This window comes from Hydra viridissima, unplaced genomic scaffold (genome assembly GCF_058129835.1).
Source record: "Hydra viridissima isolate aposymbiotic clone 2 unplaced genomic scaffold, HvirCarnegie_v1 scaffold_9, whole genome shotgun sequence".
Classification (NCBI taxonomy): domain Eukaryota; kingdom Metazoa; phylum Cnidaria; class Hydrozoa; order Anthoathecata; family Hydridae; genus Hydra; species Hydra viridissima.
The window spans coordinates 13,219,109-13,241,192 of NW_028324308.1; the positions used below are offsets into that span (position 1 = coordinate 13,219,109).

The 22,084-nt window shown below is 31.5% G+C and overlaps 3 protein-coding genes and 2 pseudogenes across 3 annotated transcripts; 1 reads left to right on the forward strand and 4 right to left on the reverse strand.

The window, feature by feature from the left end:
- Nucleotides 1–2,143: 2,143 nt before the first annotated feature.
- On the reverse strand, nt 2,144–4,112 carry LOC149884144 (uncharacterized; annotated as a pseudogene).
- A 1,917-nt stretch (nt 4,113–6,029) lies between these two features.
- LOC149884145 (uncharacterized) lies at nt 6,030–10,406 on the reverse strand. Its single transcript, XM_090098934.1, has 2 exons — nt 8,689–10,406; nt 6,030–8,339 (listed from the first exon to the last, which is right to left on the reverse strand). Exon 1 carries the CDS (start codon nt 9,679–9,681, stop codon nt 8,695–8,697), a length of 987 nt encoding a protein of 328 aa, XP_089955060.1. The 5' UTR covers nt 9,682–10,406; the 3' UTR covers nt 6,030–8,339; nt 8,689–8,694.
- A 953-nt stretch (nt 10,407–11,359) lies between these two features.
- On the forward strand, nt 11,360–13,356 carry LOC145185176 (procathepsin L-like). Its single transcript, XM_080060995.2, has 5 exons — nt 11,360–11,492; nt 11,868–12,290; nt 12,382–12,573; nt 12,736–13,007; nt 13,089–13,356. The coding sequence occupies exons 1-5, from the start codon at nt 11,487–11,489 to the stop codon at nt 13,186–13,188; spliced, it is 993 nt and encodes a 330-aa protein (XP_079917121.2). The 5' UTR covers nt 11,360–11,486; the 3' UTR covers nt 13,189–13,356.
- A 1,063-nt stretch (nt 13,357–14,419) lies between these two features.
- On the reverse strand, nt 14,420–17,270 carry LOC149884146 (uncharacterized; annotated as a pseudogene).
- Nucleotides 17,271–17,342: 72 nt separating this feature from the next.
- Nucleotides 17,343–17,666, reverse strand: LOC149884147 (uncharacterized). Its single transcript, XM_090098701.1, has one exon. The coding sequence runs from the start codon at nt 17,664–17,666 to the stop codon at nt 17,343–17,345; it is 324 nt and encodes a 107-aa protein (XP_089954827.1).
- Nucleotides 17,667–22,084: the final 4,418 nt, after the last annotated feature.

The window sequence follows — 22,084 nt, forward strand, 5'->3', positions numbered from 1 at the left end:
GAATAACAAGTCAAAAACAATGAACTCAATAATTGAGAGCTGAAATGTTACAAAGAATAATATATAAGTAAAATAATATATATTAAAAAATAATACTTTGTATTTAATACTCTTATTAAATATTATATCCATTAATTACATTTATGTATTAAATAATCGTAGAAGGAATCCCTGAGTTGTGTGTACTCACAGCACTCAGCTAATAGTTCATGCAGCATGTACATATCTGGCATCTTGCTGCAAAAATTAAAGATATAAAATTCATCAAAATTGTAAGTAGACACCACTCCGCTTACCATACAGTTATGTTATCAATCTTCTAGCACACTGTTTTGGGTAACTAAGAACTAAAAGGTACATAAATTATGCATAAATATTATTTAATCGTAAGTTGCACTTAAAAAGTATATCGAATATTTTGTACCTTAATATTTAAACAATTTCTTTTATTGTCTGGTTTTTTTAGAAATCGTTTCATTTCTTTAACATTTTTAAAACTTATTTCATAGTCTAGTTTTTCTTTCAAAACTCTGTTTAATTATTTTCTTTCATATTTCTGTAAAAAGCCTTATAAAATGTGGATCTTTCACCGCTAAGAGCTCCGATTGCCGCCTTTTGGGAGGCCAATTTTGGCTTCAAATTTTTTTGAAAAAGACAATTGAATAAGCTTTCCAGTTATTTTTTGAGATCAGTGATCCCGATTCCCTCGGATCTGTGACTCTAAACGAGAAAAAAAAAAGGGCGACCTAAAAAATTGCTTTGTAAAGGGCGTTAGTTTTTTCGGTGACGTCGGTTCCGATTTAATAATGTTGTTTGAAGTAAAAACAAATTCACCAGGAGTTCGAAAACATAACCTTGATAAGCTTCTTCATTTTTTTGTTTTTATGAAATCATAAAAAAGACAAAATTTAAGTTTTGTTATATTATGTATTATTTTATTTATATAATATTCTTTATAATATTCCAACTCTCAATAATTGAGTCAATTATTTTTGACTTGCTATTCAAAATGACTTAGAGATAAATAAGGGAACTTTCTGATAACAAACATTATGCATGTTATCAAAAAATGTATGATAGATATAAGTTTATATCTTTAAATGTTAACATTTATCCCTTAAAGTTTAGAAATAATCACTCCTAGTTTAAAATATAAATGCATGTAAAAACACCTTAAAAATTTTTTTCATAATGTATCCCAGCAAGCACACAACGTTGAAAAAACGTTGAAACAACGTTGTGTTATATATTATACTTACTGTTATACATTATGGCTACAGTTATAGAGAAATTGAATAATTTTATCACAATTCCAAGTTTTCAAAGTATTTTATATTAAAAAAAAAAAACTCAACTGCCTACCATACAGTTGTGTTATCAACCTTCTAGCACACAGCATTGGATAGTTAAGAAATAAAAGGTACAAAAGTTACATATAAAATGCTCATTATTTGAAATTTGAGATTTCTGCACAACCATTTAGTAAATGCTATGTTGGCAACTACCAACAGTTTCAAGTAGTTTAGCAATTATCATTTTAGACCTAATAACTATGTATCTTTGGTCTAAAATGACAACTTATACAAACATTTTTTCTTCACAACTATTAAACAAACTAAATTAAACAAACCAAAATTAAAATTTGTACTTGGTTTTACTGAGAATTTGCATTTTATTTTATCAAATTTATTCTAAAAAACGAAAAACAGAAAATTTAATATACAACAAGTTATTGTAAGAACATTTTAAAGAAAAATATATTTTTATTTGAAGTTTATGTAAATATGTAAATCCGTTTCCCAGTCGGCAAACAGCGTTGAAATAACGTTGAATTTACGTTTATGCAACGTTTAGAACGTTAAATCAACGTTCAATCGACGCAAAATACGTTATAAGAACGTTGAGTTTACGTTGAAACAACGTTTAGAATAACAGTTTTTTTCAACGTTGATTTATCAATGTTAAATCAGTCTTCAATAGACTCAATTAATTGTGTCTATTGGACTATCAATGTATATTAAGCGTATAAAATATACTCAGTCTACAGTTAGACTATTTTTAGTTAAGTTTAGTTAGACATATATTAGTAAAGAAGAAGATAACATTTATTTATGGTATATATATATTTAAATATCACATATATTTACATATAATTGAATAAAATCAACACAAATTTCTTTTCCTTACTGCCACCTTTTCAAAATGGAGCGTATTTTAGGAAGTCAGACAATATTCCATTAATCAAAGTTCTATCGCTCCATCATATTTAATAGTAGAAGCTGTAAAAAAAAAAAAGAAGAAAATATAAAGTAAAAATCAAAAAAGTTTTGAAATAATGTATTGAATGGAAAAGATTCACATAATTTATAAAGTTAAACCTTTAAAAAGGCTATTTAATTTGTGTTCTCAAAATCATATTTTTCCATCTTTGCCTTTCATGTTCATTGAGGCCATAAAATGGTTTGAAAATATTCTAAATTTTTAAAAGATAATGAAACTGTGAAATGATTATAAATAAATAATAATTTTTCAAATATTTAAATTGAATTTATTATGAAACAACTTTTTTCTAAAACTATTAAACATAAGTTTTGTAAAAAGTAATTATGAATGTGATAAGAGCTATCAGTTAATTACCTCAGCATAATTTTGTGTGTTCTATCCTTTGAAGATGTTCCACCAATTAATTGTAGCTGATTTACCTACAAAAAACATAAAGTAAATCTAACATTATGGTTTGGGTCAAATATGATATCAAAACATTCAACTACTTCAGATCTCCAAGAAAAATTTTAATAAAGTGATCCAGGATTTTTTTTAAGACAAATTCCGAATTCCAAGTATTTTCCATGACAATTTTTTTCCTATAAAATTCAAGACTTTTTTAATGTTTTCAAGGACCATTGTCCATCTTAACAATGTTTTTTTAACTAAAGGGTAATGTTCAATAACTAAATAACTATTTAATAAAGTACTTATTATTACTCACCCACGATGAGCGCACTTTTTCATCATCTAATGCTTTTTCATCATCTAATCCACTTCAGTGAACTCTACTTCGGATGAAATAACCCTTATTTGGCTTACAAATTAACTATAAGAAGCAGGCTCAGTCATTCTGTTTCATTTTCGCATCTCATTTCTTATATTGGTAAGTAGATAAAACACTTTCTTTTGAAACTCTACAGACTTTATTAAGTTTTACAAAATAATTTTAGTATTTGCATAGAAAGAAATTTTTCAGTTTTTAAAACTTTTAAATCTTACATGAATTTTATATTTCTACAAAAAAAAATAAATTTAAATAAAAATTTACTTTAAAATATAAAATATCATACTGCCTCTAGACATTGGAGACTTATCAACTTTATCTAATTTCTGTAGTTTATTTCTATTTTTCTTAACTTCATTGTGTGGTAAATTGTTTTTAAGTAATTTCTTTATACAAATTGAACTTAAAATACATAGATTAAAAAAGCTTTTTCAACACTTTGTATCACTATCAGTTGAATATTACACTTAATATTATAATTGTATCTTTTTTTTAAAATAACACAATGTTATTTTAGATCAATTAAATAAATTTAATGAGACAATAACCTATATCTTGAAAAGAAGAATTGATATCTTCTTGGAAAAACTTTTAGCAAGGTGAGTTTAGGTTCTTTCCATACGCACCAAATTTTGGCTCTAAAATTAATAATTGAAATTAAAATTAAGTTATGCAAACCATTAGAATATATATTTAATAAACACAATGACATGATAACATGTCATTGTATATATATATATATATATATATATATATATATATATATATATATATATATATATATATATATATATATAGGCGCTACTGCAGTTTCTCCCCCCCCCCCCTTTTTTTATTTTTGATTATGATAGAGAATTTTATGCTGATTCAGAAAAATATAAAAACATGGACCTGAAAATCAACGGAAAGTGCTCTATTTCGAAGTCAAAGTTGAAAAAAATCCCACTAAAAACCCTAATATTCGCCATTTTTTTTCAAAACGCTTTCATTTTTAACGAAAGTTAATTACCGTTACATTGCGCAATAAAAAGACCTGGTTTCCATCAGCCTTCGCATTACTATTTTAAAGTGTTATAACGAAACTGTAATAAACGAAATGAAATTAATGGAAGATTTCAAATAAAAGTTGAACGTAGAGTGTGGGACAAACTGATGAATAATTATTATTGTATTGTACGCTGGTTTTTTTTATTAAAAAAAACGGTTTAAAGATGACATTTTCTAAATTTTACATGTGATAAAACAACTATGAACTAAGTTTCAAAAGTTCTTCTTTTAGGAAACAAAACTGCTGAATTATTTTTTAAAATTCATTACAAAAGTACATTACTTGCAATATAGTTTATTCTCTAATAAATCAAAAAACGGCTATTTTCATTGCCACGAAAATTGCGCGAGATAAACATACTTTAACGACTTTTTTTAATGTAAAAACCATGCTATAAATGTATTGCTTTTGTCAGCTAAAAAATCATTAACTTAATATTCTCAAAATGGCGAATATTAGGGTTTTTAGTGGGATTTTTTTCAACTTTGACTTCGAAATAGAGCACTTTCCGTTGATTTTCAGGTCCATGTTTTTATATTTTTCTGAATCAGCATAAAATTCTCTATCATAATCAAAAATAAAAAAAGGGGGGGGGGGAGAAACTGCAGTAGCGCCATATATATATATATATATATATATATATATATATATATATATATATATATATATATATATATATATATATATATATATGGTAATCCTTCAGTTAAGCGGCGTAAAATAAATACATCCTTTCGCTTTTTTGTTGTTGTTACAAATACGTCTGAATAAATCACTCTCGTCCGTAGATAAAAAAATGAATAGTAAAACATAACAAGAAATAAAAACACCACACTATTTTGCAAGTAAATTTATTATGTGTATTGCTGTCTTACCGTAAGAGAATGACAAAAAAACTGCATTTAGAGAAGATTTTGACGATATAAACAAGAAATAAATGCTGAAAACAGTGAATCGTTTTTATATCTTTGGCGCATGACCAAATCAAAACAATTTATTCTTAAGACTTGTTTTAGTTTATTAAAAGTAATCAAAAACTAGATACTTTATTGGAAAATGAAATTAAAACAAAATAATGAATAATTTATTATCTTTGATTCTTAAGAAATTTGTAAAGCTTGTAAAGCTTAAATAGAAAGGTTATAATAATTTGCAGTTTTAAAGTTTCTTTAATTAAAGTTAATTATGCTATGTAATTATTAAAGTTTTCTTTCTTTTGTTTTAATTAAAACAAAAACAATCTCCTCCGTAAGTGCTGAAAAAGCGAAAGGATGTATTTATTTTACGCCGCTTAACTGAAGGATTACCTGTATGTATGATGTATGTATATTTATGTATATACATTTACTTCTAGATTTAATCAATGAACTACTGGAGGTCAGGGGCATGAAACTTCATCCAAATCTTTGATAACTGAACCTATAAATACAATTAGTATTTTATAGTATAAATTACGATAACTCAGGTATTTTTATTTTCAGGTAAAAAAACTGAAACATATATAATTCCAGCATATAAACCAATGCCTACTTGGAAAATTACCAGGAAATTCTCTTTGTTTATATTTTCTTTTTCGTAGAAAATCAACATCCTCATTGTCACTTTTTTCTTCTGTGGTTGTGATATCAAAATTTTCACAATCCTGTTTGCTTTCTGTGGAAATGAAAAAGTTATAATAGCTCTTCCTCTTAGCTCATTAATTAAAAAATAATAACTTTAAGAAACAGATGTAGTACCTGAAGAGAATTTAAGTTTTATTAATAGAAACTTTTCCGATTCCGTGTTATACAAAATTATTAACCGATTTCGTGTCATTCTAAAAGATTATTTCAATTACTTTTTGGGCTTACTTATATTATTTTAAACACCAACTCAACGCATAGTGTTGTTCTACGCATTTAAGAGCCATTTTATTTTGTTTCTAATACCTTTATTACTTGTCAACAACCTCGACCACTTTACAAAAATCACAACATCTCCCCCAGCTCACCAAGAGCTTATACATAATCTTGATACTTTCGGTAAGGAAACACTCTCCTCCATGGCCTTCTATTATAACTGTTATTATAGAAGGCCATGCTCTTCTCCCATATCGAGTGAATCGAACAGGGTGTGTCTCTATCTCACAATTTGTTGGATAGTTTTGACCAGTGTGGTCCGCACTATTGTCAGCTTCACCATCGTCCAGGGTATTTGTTTGAGAACTTGGATCTTCGATTACAACGAGTTCTAAGTTAGTTTTGGGAGGTTTAACCGGCGTCAGATCGTAATCGTCATCAGTTGTTATGTCTCCTTTCTTGTCCCCACAACGATGCTGCAGATGAGAAAAGTGTCGTGGCAACGTATGCCCATTAACTTCAATTTCAGCTGTCAAACCATTACGCAGTGCCACTATACTACCTTTTAACCATCTCTGTGTACACGGCGTCATATGCTTGGGCTTCACTCATACTTTATCGCCAACTTTCCATCCTCGAAACTTAGTTAGGGGTTTTTGTGTTGATTCAACTTTATCGATTCCAGGAATTCGGACGCGTTTGTATTTTTGGCAAAAGATTTCAAAAGGTGTGCCGTGTTTTGATGGAACGTTGTTGATTAAGAATACAGACATGGGTATACCACATTTTGCTCTCGCGTTTGTTCTTTTTACCGTTCGATGAACTCTTTCAACGATTCCATTTCCAGATGTTTTTTCAACAGCTCGATAAATAAGTCTTATTCCCCACTTTGACGCCATAGCTTGCATAGTCTGAGATCTAAACGATTTACAATTATCTAGGAGAACTTCGGAAGGAGGTCCAAGCAATGACCATATTGTGACCATAACGTGTATCTGCTTGGGCTACAATCGATACAGGTGAGATACAGCAATGAATCAACGTGAGCAATATCGCAGGCTACTCTTTTCCACACTTTACTGACAGCAAGATTTCCTTTATCCCATGAAACCACATGAGGATCAATTAAATTGCATTCATCACATTCAGCGACAACTTGTCTCACTGTTTCTCTGTTAACGTGGATTCCAGCACGCGAGCATAACTCCATACTCTTGGAAACTCCCATGTGTGCTATTGAATGAACTTTTTTAACCTGCTGATTATCGTGTTTATAAATGATATTACATTCTTGTGTTGCAACTCTGTGTTTGAACCATTTTGCTGGCACTCGTGTGAGTTCATCTGAGACATTTTTTGTTGTTGGTATCCATGTAACATTAACATTTATGGCATAATCTTCGACCAATTTTCCGAATATCTGAAGCCTTCGTCGGATTAGCATTTCACATTGTTTTCCACATTTTACAGGTTTGTCACGAGTTAATTCGGAATTCAGCTGAATACACTATGAGAATCAGTTTTGATAAAGACATCACTTGGATTCCATTTCAATGCCATATTGAGACCTTCAATACATGCATCCAATTGAGCTACGTTGATATGCATTGCATCTGACTTTGATCGGAGCCATGTCGCATCTTCTATTTTTTTTGTCACCTTGCATTATCACAACTCCTTTTGCCAGCGAACTTGCATCACACCATACAGTAAGGGATGCATTTGGTTTGACATTCCATACGCCTTTGGCTGGATCGCATTTGATGACTTTCTCCACGACCTCCTTTATCATTTCATTAACGTGCTTATCCGTAATAGTTTCATCCCAACCTGCCTCGTTAGTACAACTTTTTATAAAGCTGCATGCGAGTCTCAACCATCCAGCAATTACGGGTGCAGTCTTGACGCAGAACAGCACCATCATTAACCCCGATGATGAATTGATCACGAAGTCGACCGTCTCTCTCTGAAGGCAAGAACTTGCATTCATAAGCTGTTCGAATCACTCGATGCGCAAACGTCTGTATCGATTCTTCATTGCTACGATAAGCTTTCCCAAATTCATACCGTGACATTAACGATGATTTTCTTATCTCCAACGTTTCAAGTTTCACCACCAACTCTTCGTACGAAACGTCCTCTGGCAGTTCAGGTGCTGTTAATTCTTCCATGGTATTGTAGATTTTAGACGGCAGAGCAGCAAGCAAATACGCTACGTGTTGATCTGCAGTAATATTGTTTATCACGAAGAAAGAAGTCATCTGCCGAATAAATCGCTTTGGCTGTCCATCTTCATATAGCGGAGATAATAGACAGGTCCGGTTAGCTTGTTGTTCTACGCATTTAAGAGCCATTTTATTTCGTTTCTAATATCTTTATTACTTGTCAACAACCTCGACCACTTTACAAAAAAATTGTTCGCTATATATAGCATTTAAACATACAACTTGTGACTCTTTTCAACAATTAATAATCGTTATAGTAACCGTTATAATAATAAAATTATGCAGCGTGTGAATCTTGTCAATAACACTGTACAACAATTTTTAACTTTTTGAAAAAAACAAGAACAAAATTAGGTATCTTTATTAATTAAGACATGCTGCTTCCAAATATGTAATCAGTTACGCTGTAGCACGTCACAATTTTTTGAAATAACGATTTAAAGATGAAACGTAAGATGCATTTTTCTATATATATTAATAAGTGTATGAACATGTTCATTATCACTTTTAACACAAATTGTTTACTTGTATTTAATTGTATTTAGCCTGGCGTTTGAATGCTGCATCGGGTTCATCGCGCTGCAAATTCCAGCAGTAATCTGCAAGCATGGCGGGGCTCCACTTTCCCTTGTATCTGCTTTCCATTGTGGCAATACTCTGATAAAAGCGCTCGCCATTTTCATCATATACATCTCCATTGACAGAGAAGAAAGAAAGATGGGAATGAAGAAAGTGGAGCTTCAGCGACATGTTACAACCCAGTTGTTGATAGGATGAAATTAATCTGTCTACCAAATCAGCGTAATTTGGTGCAATATGTTTTCCAAGAAATCCCTGGCACACCCGTTTGAATGCATCCCATGCTGCAAGTTCATATTGATCCATCGTTCCCGAAAACGTTTCATCCAGCATCAATTCTCGTATTTGGGGCCCCACCAAAATGCCCTCTTTAGTTTTGGCGTCACTGATTTTAGGAAATTTGGTCTGCAAATACTGAAATGCTGGTTGGTCGTGATCTAACGCTTTTACAAAGTGTTTGATGATTCCAAGCTTGATGTGAAGATTGGGCAAGATGATCTTCTCTTTATCCACAAGAGGTTCATGAATGACGTTATGGGAACCAACCTCAAATGTTTCTCGTTGTGGCCAACATTTCCTCATATAATGTTCTGATTTTATCCTGCTATCCCATTTGCAGAGGAAACACATGTACTTAGTAAAACCAGCCTGCAATCCATTTAGTATAGCAACAACTCTCAAATCTGCACATATGGACCATCTGTGATCTCTGTATTTAATTCTGTCCAGAATAAGTGATATATTCACATAGCTTTCCCTCAGGGTTACCGAATGTGCTATGGGAATGGAAGGCAGCACATTTCCAGTATGCAGTAATACTGCCTTAATACTATAAAGTGATGCGTCAATAAACAAATTCCACATAGATGAATCGTATTGTATTCCTAGATCATCAAACAATCCACTGATGTCATTACAGAAGCAAAGTTCTTCATCCATCGAGAAGTATTGCTGCAGTTCCCGTGATCGCTTTCTAAATGACGACACTCTTGCATCACCAGCCAACAGATGCCACTCCTGGAGACGTGAGGCCAGCAATTCACTCTGTTGCTTTGTTAAATACAAATTTCAAACGAGATCTTTCAGGTCAGATCCTGTTATGAAGTGGGGTTTACGCTCTGTATCTTCTGGCAACTCGTAACTATCATCGTCATCAGTATCCTCGTCTGAATCAGAACTGTCCGTGTTTAGGATTTCCGATGGAGGTTCAGGAACAGGGAGTTCAGCCGAATGAGGAGCAGGACGAATAGCTGAAGGTAGATTTGGGTACACTATAGCTTTCTTACCCTTAGAATTGCGACCTGATATGTTAACAGAACAGAAATAGCAATCTGAACAATGATTTTGGGGTTCACGCCACACCATTGGCACCCCAAATGTTGGTCCTCTACCAGTCCTGTTCGCCCACGACAATAGTGAATTAGCGCACCTCACACAGCATGCATGAGGCGCCCAGTTCTTATCCTGGTCGCCGACTTTGCAACCAAAGTATAGTTCATACAGTTTTTTCACATGTGGTGTCAATCTTCGTCTGCATCTCTTTAAAGTCAGTTCGCCACAAATGTAGCAAAAGTTGTCGGCTTGATTTTTACAAGTTCTGGGCATTTCTTGTTTCAATATACGCTGTATTTTATATATATTACTTGGCTAACTGTAGTTTATCTAAAATAAAACAGACTTACATTTAGTCTAATACAAGGTTAATTAAATGCAAATAGGTATATGATAAAGAAATGCTAATAAATAAATCATAAACAACTGCTAATAAATATATTAAAAATCACATTGACAACTTTCATAGTGAAAATCGAAAATTTGAAAATGTGAATTTACGCAAAATTAGTGGGTCACACAACAAAACGGACATCATTTTCGTAATCTCCAAATCAAAATACATAAGGTAGTGTCAATGACATTTCCGTTTTTTTTTTCGTTGTTGTACAGTGTAATTAGCAAAGCTAATTATTGACACATTATTGGCACATTATTGACGCATATTAAAATCACAACACAGTTATTTAAAAACTGAGTTTTTTGTCAACGTTGAAATAACGTGGAAAAAAACGTTTACTGAACAACGTTTAAATACTAACGTTATTTTAACGTTGCGATTTGGTTAACCAACGTTGAAACAACGCTTCAACCAAATATCAACGTTAAAACAACGTGAAGATACCGGCTGGGCTTATTTTATGAAAAAAATATAATAATAGTAAACAAAAAAAAAATCTTTTATTTGAAACTTATATATTTATCAGTATTTGAGCTTTTAAGCTCAAATACTGATAAATATGTAAGTTTCAAATAAATTTTTTTTGTTTTTTTGTTTTATGTCTTAAAAGATATAAAACTTGATTATCATCAGTTTCTAAATTTTCATATGACCGTGCTTTATTTCCGCCGCCATCTTGGGAGGCCAAAACTGGCTTCAAAATATTTCCCGTATACGCTATCCAGTTATATTTTGAGATCAGTGACAATTGCAGATCTAATCTGTCCTAACGAGACAAATAAATAAATTTATTTCATTAAAATTGCTGGAGATTTGTTTAACTAAAGAATGTTTCGGACAATTAATTTTACATAAATAAACGCTTGTAAAAATGCATAATGATAGCGCAAGCCTCTATACCATTTGTGCATATTAATAGATAATGACGTTTATCACATGACTTTCTTGTGACTTTCATATATGAAAGAAATAATTTCGAACTTTGTAATCCGATCGATGTATAATCTGGCTGATGTTGGTAAGTCGGTTTGTAAATATCAGGGAGAAATTCGATATTTTTTTCAAAATAAATTTATCGTAGCTCGGTATATATTTATAACAGCTTATGATGGAAAGCTCCGTTAACTATTATCAAACATTTTAAAATTTAACTACCTACCAGCTAGCAGTCAGCCTTCCAAACTACAATTAGTTAGCCTGATTACATTTAAAAAAAGGGGCAATCAGCTGCACAATATATGTTCACGTAACTAATTATATGTTGCTATAGCCAAACTTCATATAGCTGCTTATTTTTTAGCATCTAAACTGTTATATCATTTGAACTATTTAAGTGTCCAGATATGTGCTATAATATTTGTTTCATTACTATTATTTTCTCATGCATTTATAGAAAACTAAAATGAAGGTTTTAATCTGTTTATCACTATTGACTCTAAGTCTTGCTTACACAATTGAAAGACCAGTTAGGGAACAATCTTGGTATGTTTGGAAAATGGCTCATAACAAAATCTACAGCCATGAAAGTGAAGAAACTGTGCGCTACACAATATGGAAAGATAACATGAATCGCATTATTGAATATAATTCAAAAAGTAAAAATGTTGTTTTGAGAATGAACCACTTTGGTGATTTGACAAATACAGAGTTTCGATCAATGATGAATGGCTTACTTCCACACAAACATAAAAATGGTTCAACATTCTTAGCTCCTAGCCATACTATAGCTCCAGATGCAGTTGATTGGAGAACTGAAGGATATGTTACTCCAGTTAAGAATCAAGGCCAATGTGGTTCATGCTGGGCTTTTAGCACTGTAAGTGTTTTTCTTAAGTGATGTATGAGTTAGTTGATTTTTTGTTTAAAATACTCTCTATGTAAAAATCTTATGAATACTACTTGTTTAGACTGGTTCATTAGAAGGACAGTACTTCAAAAAAACTGGTATGTTAGTTAGTCTTAGTGAACAGAACCTGGTTGATTGTTCCTCAAATTATGGAAATAATGGTTGTCAAGGAGGATTAATGGATAATGCTTTCAGTTATATAAAGGCTAATCGTGGTCTGGATACAGAAGTTAGTTATCCGTATGAGGGACAGGTATGTGTAAAAATTGCCTTCAAAAAATATTATATTTAAAGGATCAACTGAGCATTAAGAAAATTAAACCATTCTACTTTGCTATTTATTACAAGTTTGTTAGATTATGTAAAACAATTATATGCTTAGAGTTCTTTGCAAAAAAATGTTATTACATATTAGGATGGGACTTGCCGATTCCAATCATCTTCTATTGGAGCTGAAGATACAGGTTTTGTTGACATCTCACAAGGTGATGAAGCTGCATTAAAGCAAGCGATTGCCACTGTCGGTCCTGTTTCGGTTGCAATCGATGCAAGCCACACATCTTTTCAATTCTACAGCAGTGGAGTTTATGATGAACCTGAATGTAGCTCTTCAAATTTGGACCATGGTGTTTTAACTGTTGGTTATGGTACTGAGAATGGAAAGGACTTTTGGCTTGTCAAAAACAGGTTTATTATTGTTTTTATTTTCAGCACAAATTTTAAAATTATTTTCAAGTAATGTATAACCAAGTTAATGTTTTCTTTCAGTTGGGGTACAGGCTGGGGTATAGATGGATATATTTTAATGAGTCGAAACAATAACAATCAATGCGGTATTGCGAGCAAGGCAAGCTATCCTTTGGTTTAAACCCTTTAGTATATTTATATTTTTTTCTATGGCATGTTGTAAATACTTGAAGCTATAAAGACAACTTCATGTATAAAAAAAACCTCTTAAGCAATTACTTTTGCATGGCATCTATATGTTTTGCTTTTGAGATAATTTGTAAAAATTAGACATGGTTGAATCAGTTGAGATGAATGTGTTTTCTTTTTGTTTGTGTTAGTGAGTTTTATCATCAAACTCTATAATTTATGCCCTGTTGGTGGGTAATTCCATGTCAATTGAGCCAGAAAATTTCAAAAATGTCACCATACATCTCAGATTTTGCTGAAATTTATACAGTTGAGAGTACTTAGAAAAACAAGAAATCCTAGAAAACTTTAGCTTCTAGCTCCAAGAGGATCCTGAAATATGATCATTTTACTTTTAACTGATCTTGGCCAGGCCCCTCTTGTCCTCTCAGAATTGAGACCTTTGTTTAAAGGCTCCAAGTCACATAGCTTTAAAAATATTTGATATTTAGACTTAAAAATTTGTACCTGACTATTTTCTGGGTTGAAGAATCCAATGAAATAATATTATAAAAAAGTATTTTAAAGTACCTGTAATTATCAATTTAAATAAATTTAGGCAATTTTTTATATACCTGATTTTGATGCTCAAGAAACCTGCGTGGCCTTGATGATATCAAAAAAAAAATGTTTTACACATTATTCTAAATTTTATGATCTTTCACAAAACATAAGAATTTTGATCTGCGAGTATATGGATTTACATATATGGATAACGGGGCACAGGCCCCACATTTTTGTAGCGGAATCTTGCAATACATTTTCCACTACCTTTCAGACTAGCTAGAGCTATGAAAATTACTGTATTTATATAGTGTCAATAAACGAGCATTTTAAAGTTAAAAAAGGGCCCAAGACACTAGGGGAGGGGGCTGGGGGTATGTGCCCCACTCTTTTGAGCAGAACCTTGAGATGGATTTTTCACTACCTTCCAGACAAGCTGCAGCTCTGAAACTTTCAGCATTTGCGTAGTCCTGATGAACATGCGTTAAAATTGTTTCAGGTCAGACGACCAGATGGTCCATGGGGCTGGGGCACCTGGGACCATTTTTTTTTTTTTTTTTTTACACATGTGTCTTAAATTTAAGATAACTTTGAAAATATTGTGTTCAAAAATTTTTATTGCTGTATACTTGTTCCGTTTTGCTTCATTATTTACAAAATAAATTCCAAAAAAAAGAAAGTCAAGATAATGTTAAGATTAGCTTAGATGCATCGAAGGTCAAAGTATAAAAATGTCTATTTGTTGTTAAAGGTGCATCAATTATACAAGTTATGTTGGTAATTGGCACCCAACACTCATCTACTCTAGATGGCCAGAAAAGTTTATTAAAAGGACCATGCGGGTGCATAAACGTTACCATAACATCTTGCTCTATATTATCAATTTCATTGATCATACCAATCCAATCAAGCGCATCATATTTACACATAATGAATTCACCCAATTTCAAGGCATCAATGTTAATTTGCTGATCACTTTGAGAAATTTGAATACCAGAAAAAGAAAAAATGTCTGTTATATGAACATCTTCACTTGTTCGTTTAAAACTAATAGTATCTACAGATTCTGGTTTAAATTGACAATAGCTCCTAGTTCCAGGAATTGTTCGACTTAGCTCAAAACGTGTTTTCAAAGTGGTGCACAATTCTGTCAGTCTTTCTTTTTCAATCTTGAAAAAAATAATCCCTTTAATATTGTTAGTACAGTAGTAAAATATTTTGTTACAATTCAATATCTGGTCATTTATGGGCCTTTGTAGACTTGCATTTGTAGTTACTCATTTTGCAGTGCTACCAATACCATCACATGGTGACTTACCATGACTTGTAGCAAAAAAAGGTCCACTCTGCATCAATGTCAAAATCATTTTTATGGAGACAGATATTGTAAAGGTTTTTGTTATTTTTATACTGTGCAGCACAACCATCAGAAAAATAAAGAATCTTTGAAATTTTAGGATGATATTCTTTTAAATAGTTGGTAACTTTGGATTTCATTTTGATTCCCACAAGCGAAGTTTTCTGTAAAGTCACCTAAGACAATACAGCAGTCTTTTACTAAATTTTCCTTTTGTTGCTTTAGGTATCTTGCTTGACATTTTGCAATCTAGGAATGAGCTGTTAACTTGTTTATTGCTTCTGATAACATCAATTTGTATTCTTCTATTGTTGTTGTCTAATAGATCAATGTTGTTCTGTCTATTTTCTGCCACTGATTGAATGACACCTCCTCGTCATTGTCAATTAGTTGTGCATCCAAAAATTTCTTTAAAGAAACTATACCTGGACAGTTCAGACATCGATGAACCATGCACTCGTTACTTGTCACATCACAAACAACTTTTGTCACCAGATCTTTGTAAGTACATTTTATTTGTATAGCATTGGTCAAGAGTATTGCATTTTGATGGAGGGTACATACACAAACAGAATGAGTGCCTGATGCTCCAACAGTTATACACCATTTTGGTTTTAAACTGCAAAACTTAGAAAATCCAATAACTTCTTGAGGATATTTAGTTTTAAAAGAAACATAAAGTTCTTTAAGATTACATAAAATAAGGCGCTTTTGCATGTGTTGTTTTCTACCAAAACTTACGTAATCTTTTTTACCAGGCATTTGTCTAGTAAATTCGTCATCATGGTATACATTGTTGACTCTATTTAATGTTATTTCTGAAAATATTTTTCCTTTCTTAGTGCCTGGAACTGAAAAAATCCCACTTATTTTCTTTAGTTTGCGCGCTTCTTTAATTTGGTATATAGTGACGTTGAAATATCTTGCAGCAAAATTTCTTGACCAAGACTCAGGTGTAAATGTTAACAACTGTATTTTAGTTTTTTGGTCAGAAACAATTAACTTTTCTTTTAGTTCTGCTGTTAGTTTTTCAAGATCATCGCATTTACTTTTGTCAGTAATTTTCGTATGAGGAATTTTATGTTTCAGTTCTTATTCCCTAATCACATGAATCCATTCTTACTGTAACACTAAAAACAATTTGACATTAATTTAAAATGAGAAACCAATAGTAATTAGTTTAATGAGAGCAACTTAAGCAATTACCATGGTAATACCATTTTAGAATTAGCAAAATGTATTTATCTTTTTTAATTCAAATTTTAAATTATACAAAATAAATTCTGTTAAAATCATTACTTTAGACTATTTGTAATCTTATACAGCGGAGAAAATAGAATTAGCCTCACCTTTATTTTTTGTTCTAGTTTAACAAAAATCGCAGGTAAACAATTATGAAATCTACTTTATTTCTTATTACTTCTACTACAACTAAAAAGTTTATAAATTGGTATGGTTAATTAATTACAAATGGAAAAAAAAATTAAAAGTATTCAATTTGTGGAGAAAATTGAATTAGCCTCATTAGCGTTATATACAAAAAAATGAAGAAAATATTTTGTTTTTACGCTCATTTAGTATTTAGTATTGCTTCCTGAATTTTTAATGACTTCAAATATGCGGTTTGACATACTAGTCACAAGATTTTGGATAGTTTCTATAGATATTTCATTCCAAGCTTCTCTGATACGAGTTTTCAGCTCCAAGGTGCATTCAAACTGCTTACCATTTTCATAAACTTTTCTAGAAAGTATTCCCCATAGATTTTCAATTGGGTTAAGATCTGGACTACGTGCGGGCCATTCCATTACGTGAATATTTTTTTCTCTAAACCAAGCTTTTGTAAGCTTTGAATTATGGATAGTAGCATTATCTTGTTGGAAAGTGAAAGTTTCACCCATCAATTCCTCACCATGTTCAAGTAAATTTATTTCTAGTAAGTCAATGTAGTCCTGTGAATTCATTTTTGTTGAAATCCATGCCTGTGGAAGTTTTCCAGCAAAGGAAAAAGCCCCCCAAACCATAACATTTCCACCCCCAAAGTTACGACTCATCCGAGTTTCTTTCTCTTTTCGAAGATCGTGCCAGTAATATTGATAGCCATCAGGACCATCTAGATTGAACTTTTTTTCATCACTAAAGAGAACTTGATGCCACTCTTCTTGCCAAGACATGTGTTCTTTCGCAAATTGTAGTCTAACTTTTTTATGACGAGCAGTAAGTTTTGTTTTTGGTTTACGCTTTTTCTAAACTGTGTTTGGATATTCATGTAAGATTTGTCTCACACGTTGAACAGATACAGGTAATTGTAAATCAGCACAAATTTGAGATGCAGTCATGTGCTGAGCAGCAGCACGACGTACAATAACTCGTTTAGTACGATTATCAATTTTATGTTTGCCACCACTTCCCTTATAAGCTCCATAATTAACGCCAATCTTGAAGTAATTGTTAACCACTTTTGGAGACCTTTTAATTTTCTTCGCAATTTCCCGATTAGATAAGCCTGTATCTTTGTATGCTTTGATTACTGCTAATTCTTCATTCGTTAAACGCTTACCACGTCCCATTTCAAATTAAGGTATCAAAAACCAAATGTTAAAAACGTTATGAGCACTGATTTCACAGTCTTTGTTTAACTTACAAATAATAATAAAAAACTAACTCACAAATGCGTATCACCAGATCAAAATATACAAGTAAACTGAAAATAATTATTGATGAGGCTAATTTTATTTGTTACCGCAAATATCAAGTATTGTACATTTTATGGTTTTATCAAATGTACTGCAATTTAATTATGCTATATTACAATCTAAAAAGTTGTTGTTTGTAACAATAATTATATGTGTGTGGATACAAAAGATGTACCGCACAAACTTGTCTACAGATTTACAAAATATTGGATCAGCACATGGTGAGGCTAATTCTATTTTCCCCACTGTACATGCAAATCAAAATTCTTATAAACATTAAGTTTCTTAAAACAATTTAAGAAAAATTATTGAACATAGAATGATCAAAACCAAATGGAACAAATATAAATCACAAAAATTTGGGAAGCAATGTTATCAAAGAAATGGTTAACGCTGTTAAAAATGAAAATCTAAAAAAAAAATTTGAAGACTATAGTTTTAAAGTTATCTTAAATAAGTTTAAAAACAAAAAAAATTTTTTTTTTGAAAAAAAAGTGGGGCATGGTCTCAGGTGCCCCAGCCCCATGGACCATTTGATCGTCTGACCTGAAACAATTTTAACGCATGTTCATCAGGACTACGCAAATGCTGAAAGTTTCAGAGCTGCAGCTTGTCTGGAAGATAGTGAAAAATCCATCTCAAGATTCTGCTCAAAAGAGTGGGGCACATGCCCCCAGCCCCCTCCCCTAGTGTCTTGGGCCCTTTTTTAACTTTAAAATGCTCGTTTATTGACACTATATAAATACAGTAATTTTCATAGCTCTAGCTAGTCTGAAAGGTAGTGGAAAATGTATTGCAAGATTCCGCTACAAAAAGGTGGGGCCTGTGCCCCGTTATCCATATATGTAAATCCATATACTCGCAGATCAAAATTCTTATGTTTTGTGAAAGATCATAAAATTTAGAATAATGTGTAAAATATTTTTTTTTTGATATCATCAAGGCCACGCAGGTTTCTTGAGCATCAAAATCAGGTATATAAAAAATTGCCTAAATTTATTTAAATTGATAATTACAGGTACTTAAAAACACTTTTTTATAATATTATTTCATTGGATTCTTCAACCCAGAAAATAGTCAGGTACAAATTTTTAAGTCTAAATATCAAATATTTTTAAAGCTATGTGACTTGGAGCCTTTAAACAAAGGTCTCAATTCTGAGAGGACAAGAGGGGCCTGGCCAAGATCAGTTGAAAGTAAAATGATCATATTTCAGGATCCTCTTGGAGCTAGAAGCTAAAGTTTTCTAGGATTTCTTGTTTTTCTAAGTACTCTCAACTGTATAAATTTCAGCAAAATCTGAGCTGTATGGTGACATGGCCTGGCTCAATTGACATGGAATCACCCTGGTATTAGTTTTTCCATGAACTTAAATTAAAAGTTCATAAACCTAAAGATATAAATACTTTATGAAGCTATCTTATAAGTAAAAAAATTAGGTTTGGACAGGGAAAGCGCGCAATTGGTCAGAGGGAAGCCAAAATTATTAAAAACCAATGTTAAGATGTAGTTAATTTTTTAAATTAAAATCCTAAATTATATTCCAAATAGACTAGGTAAAAACATTTTTTAAGAATTCAATGACCGAGCCAGAGGTTCCTAACCTGTGTCATTTAAACCTTATTAGTTGTTTTCTGAAAAAAGAATGCCTGGAAAAAGATTTTTCTCTTTTGGAGTTAGTTTATGGCAACAATTTTTTTATTTAATTTTTTTTGCTAATCAGTTAATACTACATTGAAGTATTAAAACAAAATTATAAGACACGATACTGTTTGCTGTAATGTTTGCTACCATTGGGATAAACGTTTGCTGTAATTTTATTGGGATAAACGTTTGCTGTAATTTTATTGGGATAAACGTTAGGGTCATCTCCCATTGATATTGTTGCGTACTGTGAAAATTGATATTGATTTATGGTGTGAAAACTAAAATTGCTCAATTAGGTGTTAAGTCAATTGTAAAAGGTACTTTATTAGCCATTGCCTAGTGTGTATAATTTATCAAACTATTCAACGAATGGAAAGACTTGTTTTAAAACGCCTTAGTCAAACAGCCTGTTGCCACTCCACATATAAACTTTTAGTCCACAATATAACTAAGAATATTACTTAAAATATTGTTACCCATTTTTACTTTGCATATATGGTTCTATAGAGGGTACAGTGAATTAACTCATTTTTGAACATACAAAACCCATCTGGTTCAGCTGCTATAAGGATTTTTATTCTTTAGCACTTCGACATAGTAACGTGGTATCAAGCATATATGAGGTTAGTTTCAGCGTGTGGTTATTTTATTGCGCTCAACCTTTTAAAATCTTGATAATTAGCTCTGCTTTTCCGCGGCAACATACAATTCAGTTATCTCGTTGTTTTGATAATTTTTGTTATTCGTATTTGTCTTTTATTAGGTGATGAGCAATTAATCGTTTAACATGAATTACTAAGGAACTTAAAAGTTATTTCTTAAGGGAAGAAACTTTCCCTAACATTTGAAGGGGGAGGGAGAATCTTGAAGGGAAGATGTGTTTGTATAAATCTACAAATCTAGAAAGGAGAAGGGGAGAGGAGAAGTGAAGCTATTTTTAGTAGATTATGAAGGTTTTTATTCTTTTTCCTGATATTGTGGATAAAAGTACCTCAAAGTAATGATAAAGTGTGAATTAAAATTGAGGATAAAAGTGATATGATCAATACATTTGAGCGCGTTTGAATCCACGCGGCCGAAACAAAGAAAAAGGGTGAGATAGTGGTGTTTTAGCAAATGCAAACAATAAGAACAAAGTATCCAACCGAAGAGTCCATATATCTTGTGGTGACAACAAAATTATCTGGAAAAGGGGCAAAAGTCAGGATGTTTTTTGTTTTCTAATTGAACTAAAACGGTTACAATTTTTTTCTCTGATTTTATTTGAATTTTTAATAAACCACAACACAACTTTATCCATCCTCTCATTTTATCCTTTAAAAGCTTTTTAAAAGCCTAAAAGGAAATTTTTTAGCGTTGTTCATGATCAAGTATCCATGACAACAAAAACGTAGTTACGTATGCTAAACTATCTTCTTGAGAAAATAACTCTTGAAATTCTTCCTAAAAATTATGAAAGAACGCAATTTAATATCGGTATGTAGGAGATCCTACCATTTTGCCAGTTGAAATTCTTAAGGTCGTTTTTTTGCCCGGATTTTCAGATAAGGTTAACTAAAGTATTTTAGATTCAGGTCATGAATTTATTTTGAGATCATCTCGGCATAAGTTGTTCAATGGCACATCTATTAAAGAATTTTTCTGTAAAAAAAAAATTGGACCACTTTTGAGCAACTGTTATCGCTTGAAATCAAACAAACTAATTTTATGTTTATTATCTAACCTGCCTAATTCAAATACTTTTTGAAACATTAAAGTTAAAAAATGTAATGAAAAGAGTTGAAAAATATAAGATAAAAAATTTACAATATTGCCTCTATCAAGAGACAGAAGGAAATTTTTCATAATTCAAAGCTGATCTTTATGATGATGCTAAAAGATAAGCCCTCTGTTATGTTGAGTTTGCCACAGTATTGGACTTGGAGCATTTCATTATTCTCCTCGGTGACTGTTGCATCATCATTTTTTTTTTTTGTGTAGGTTAAATTAAATCATCATTAAGAAAAACTGCAGAAGATTGGAAGTCTTTTTTTTCTTTGTTAAGTTAGTGATAGTAACTAATGTTTAAACTTTATTTTGAATTACTCTTTTTATTTGAAAACTTTTTTAGAATAAAAACATTAAATTACAGATGGATGATCTGTTCAATGTATTAATACAATGCCTGAATACAATAATCTCGCGGTCTACATGCGCAGGCCTAGTCAACAATGCGAGCGCCGAGAAAAAAAAAAAAAAAAAAAAATTGAAATTTCTATGGCTTTCAACTTTGTTTCTTTAAGTTCCCCATATACTTTAACCCATAAAACAAAAGTTTTTTTTTTACTGTCTATCACATGTTTTGCAATACATTTTGAAATTTTCAGTTAATAAAATTTTCAGAAATGGTTGACAAATAATTGAGTTTGTTAAATTGAATCAGGGGGTTGCTTGATAAAGTAAAGCCTGAAAATATTGTGTAGAATATTGAAATAGGGTCAAATTAGCGGGAAATAGGAATTTTTTAAAGAAATTTACGTTCTTGGGGGTAAAGCCTTAAAAACTGATTTTTAAGAAATTATTATTTCTTATTACTTAGTTTGAATTGTTAATAGTCACTTGCAACAGAATATGAAGTAAAACTGTTTGAGATGTTTTTTTGTAAT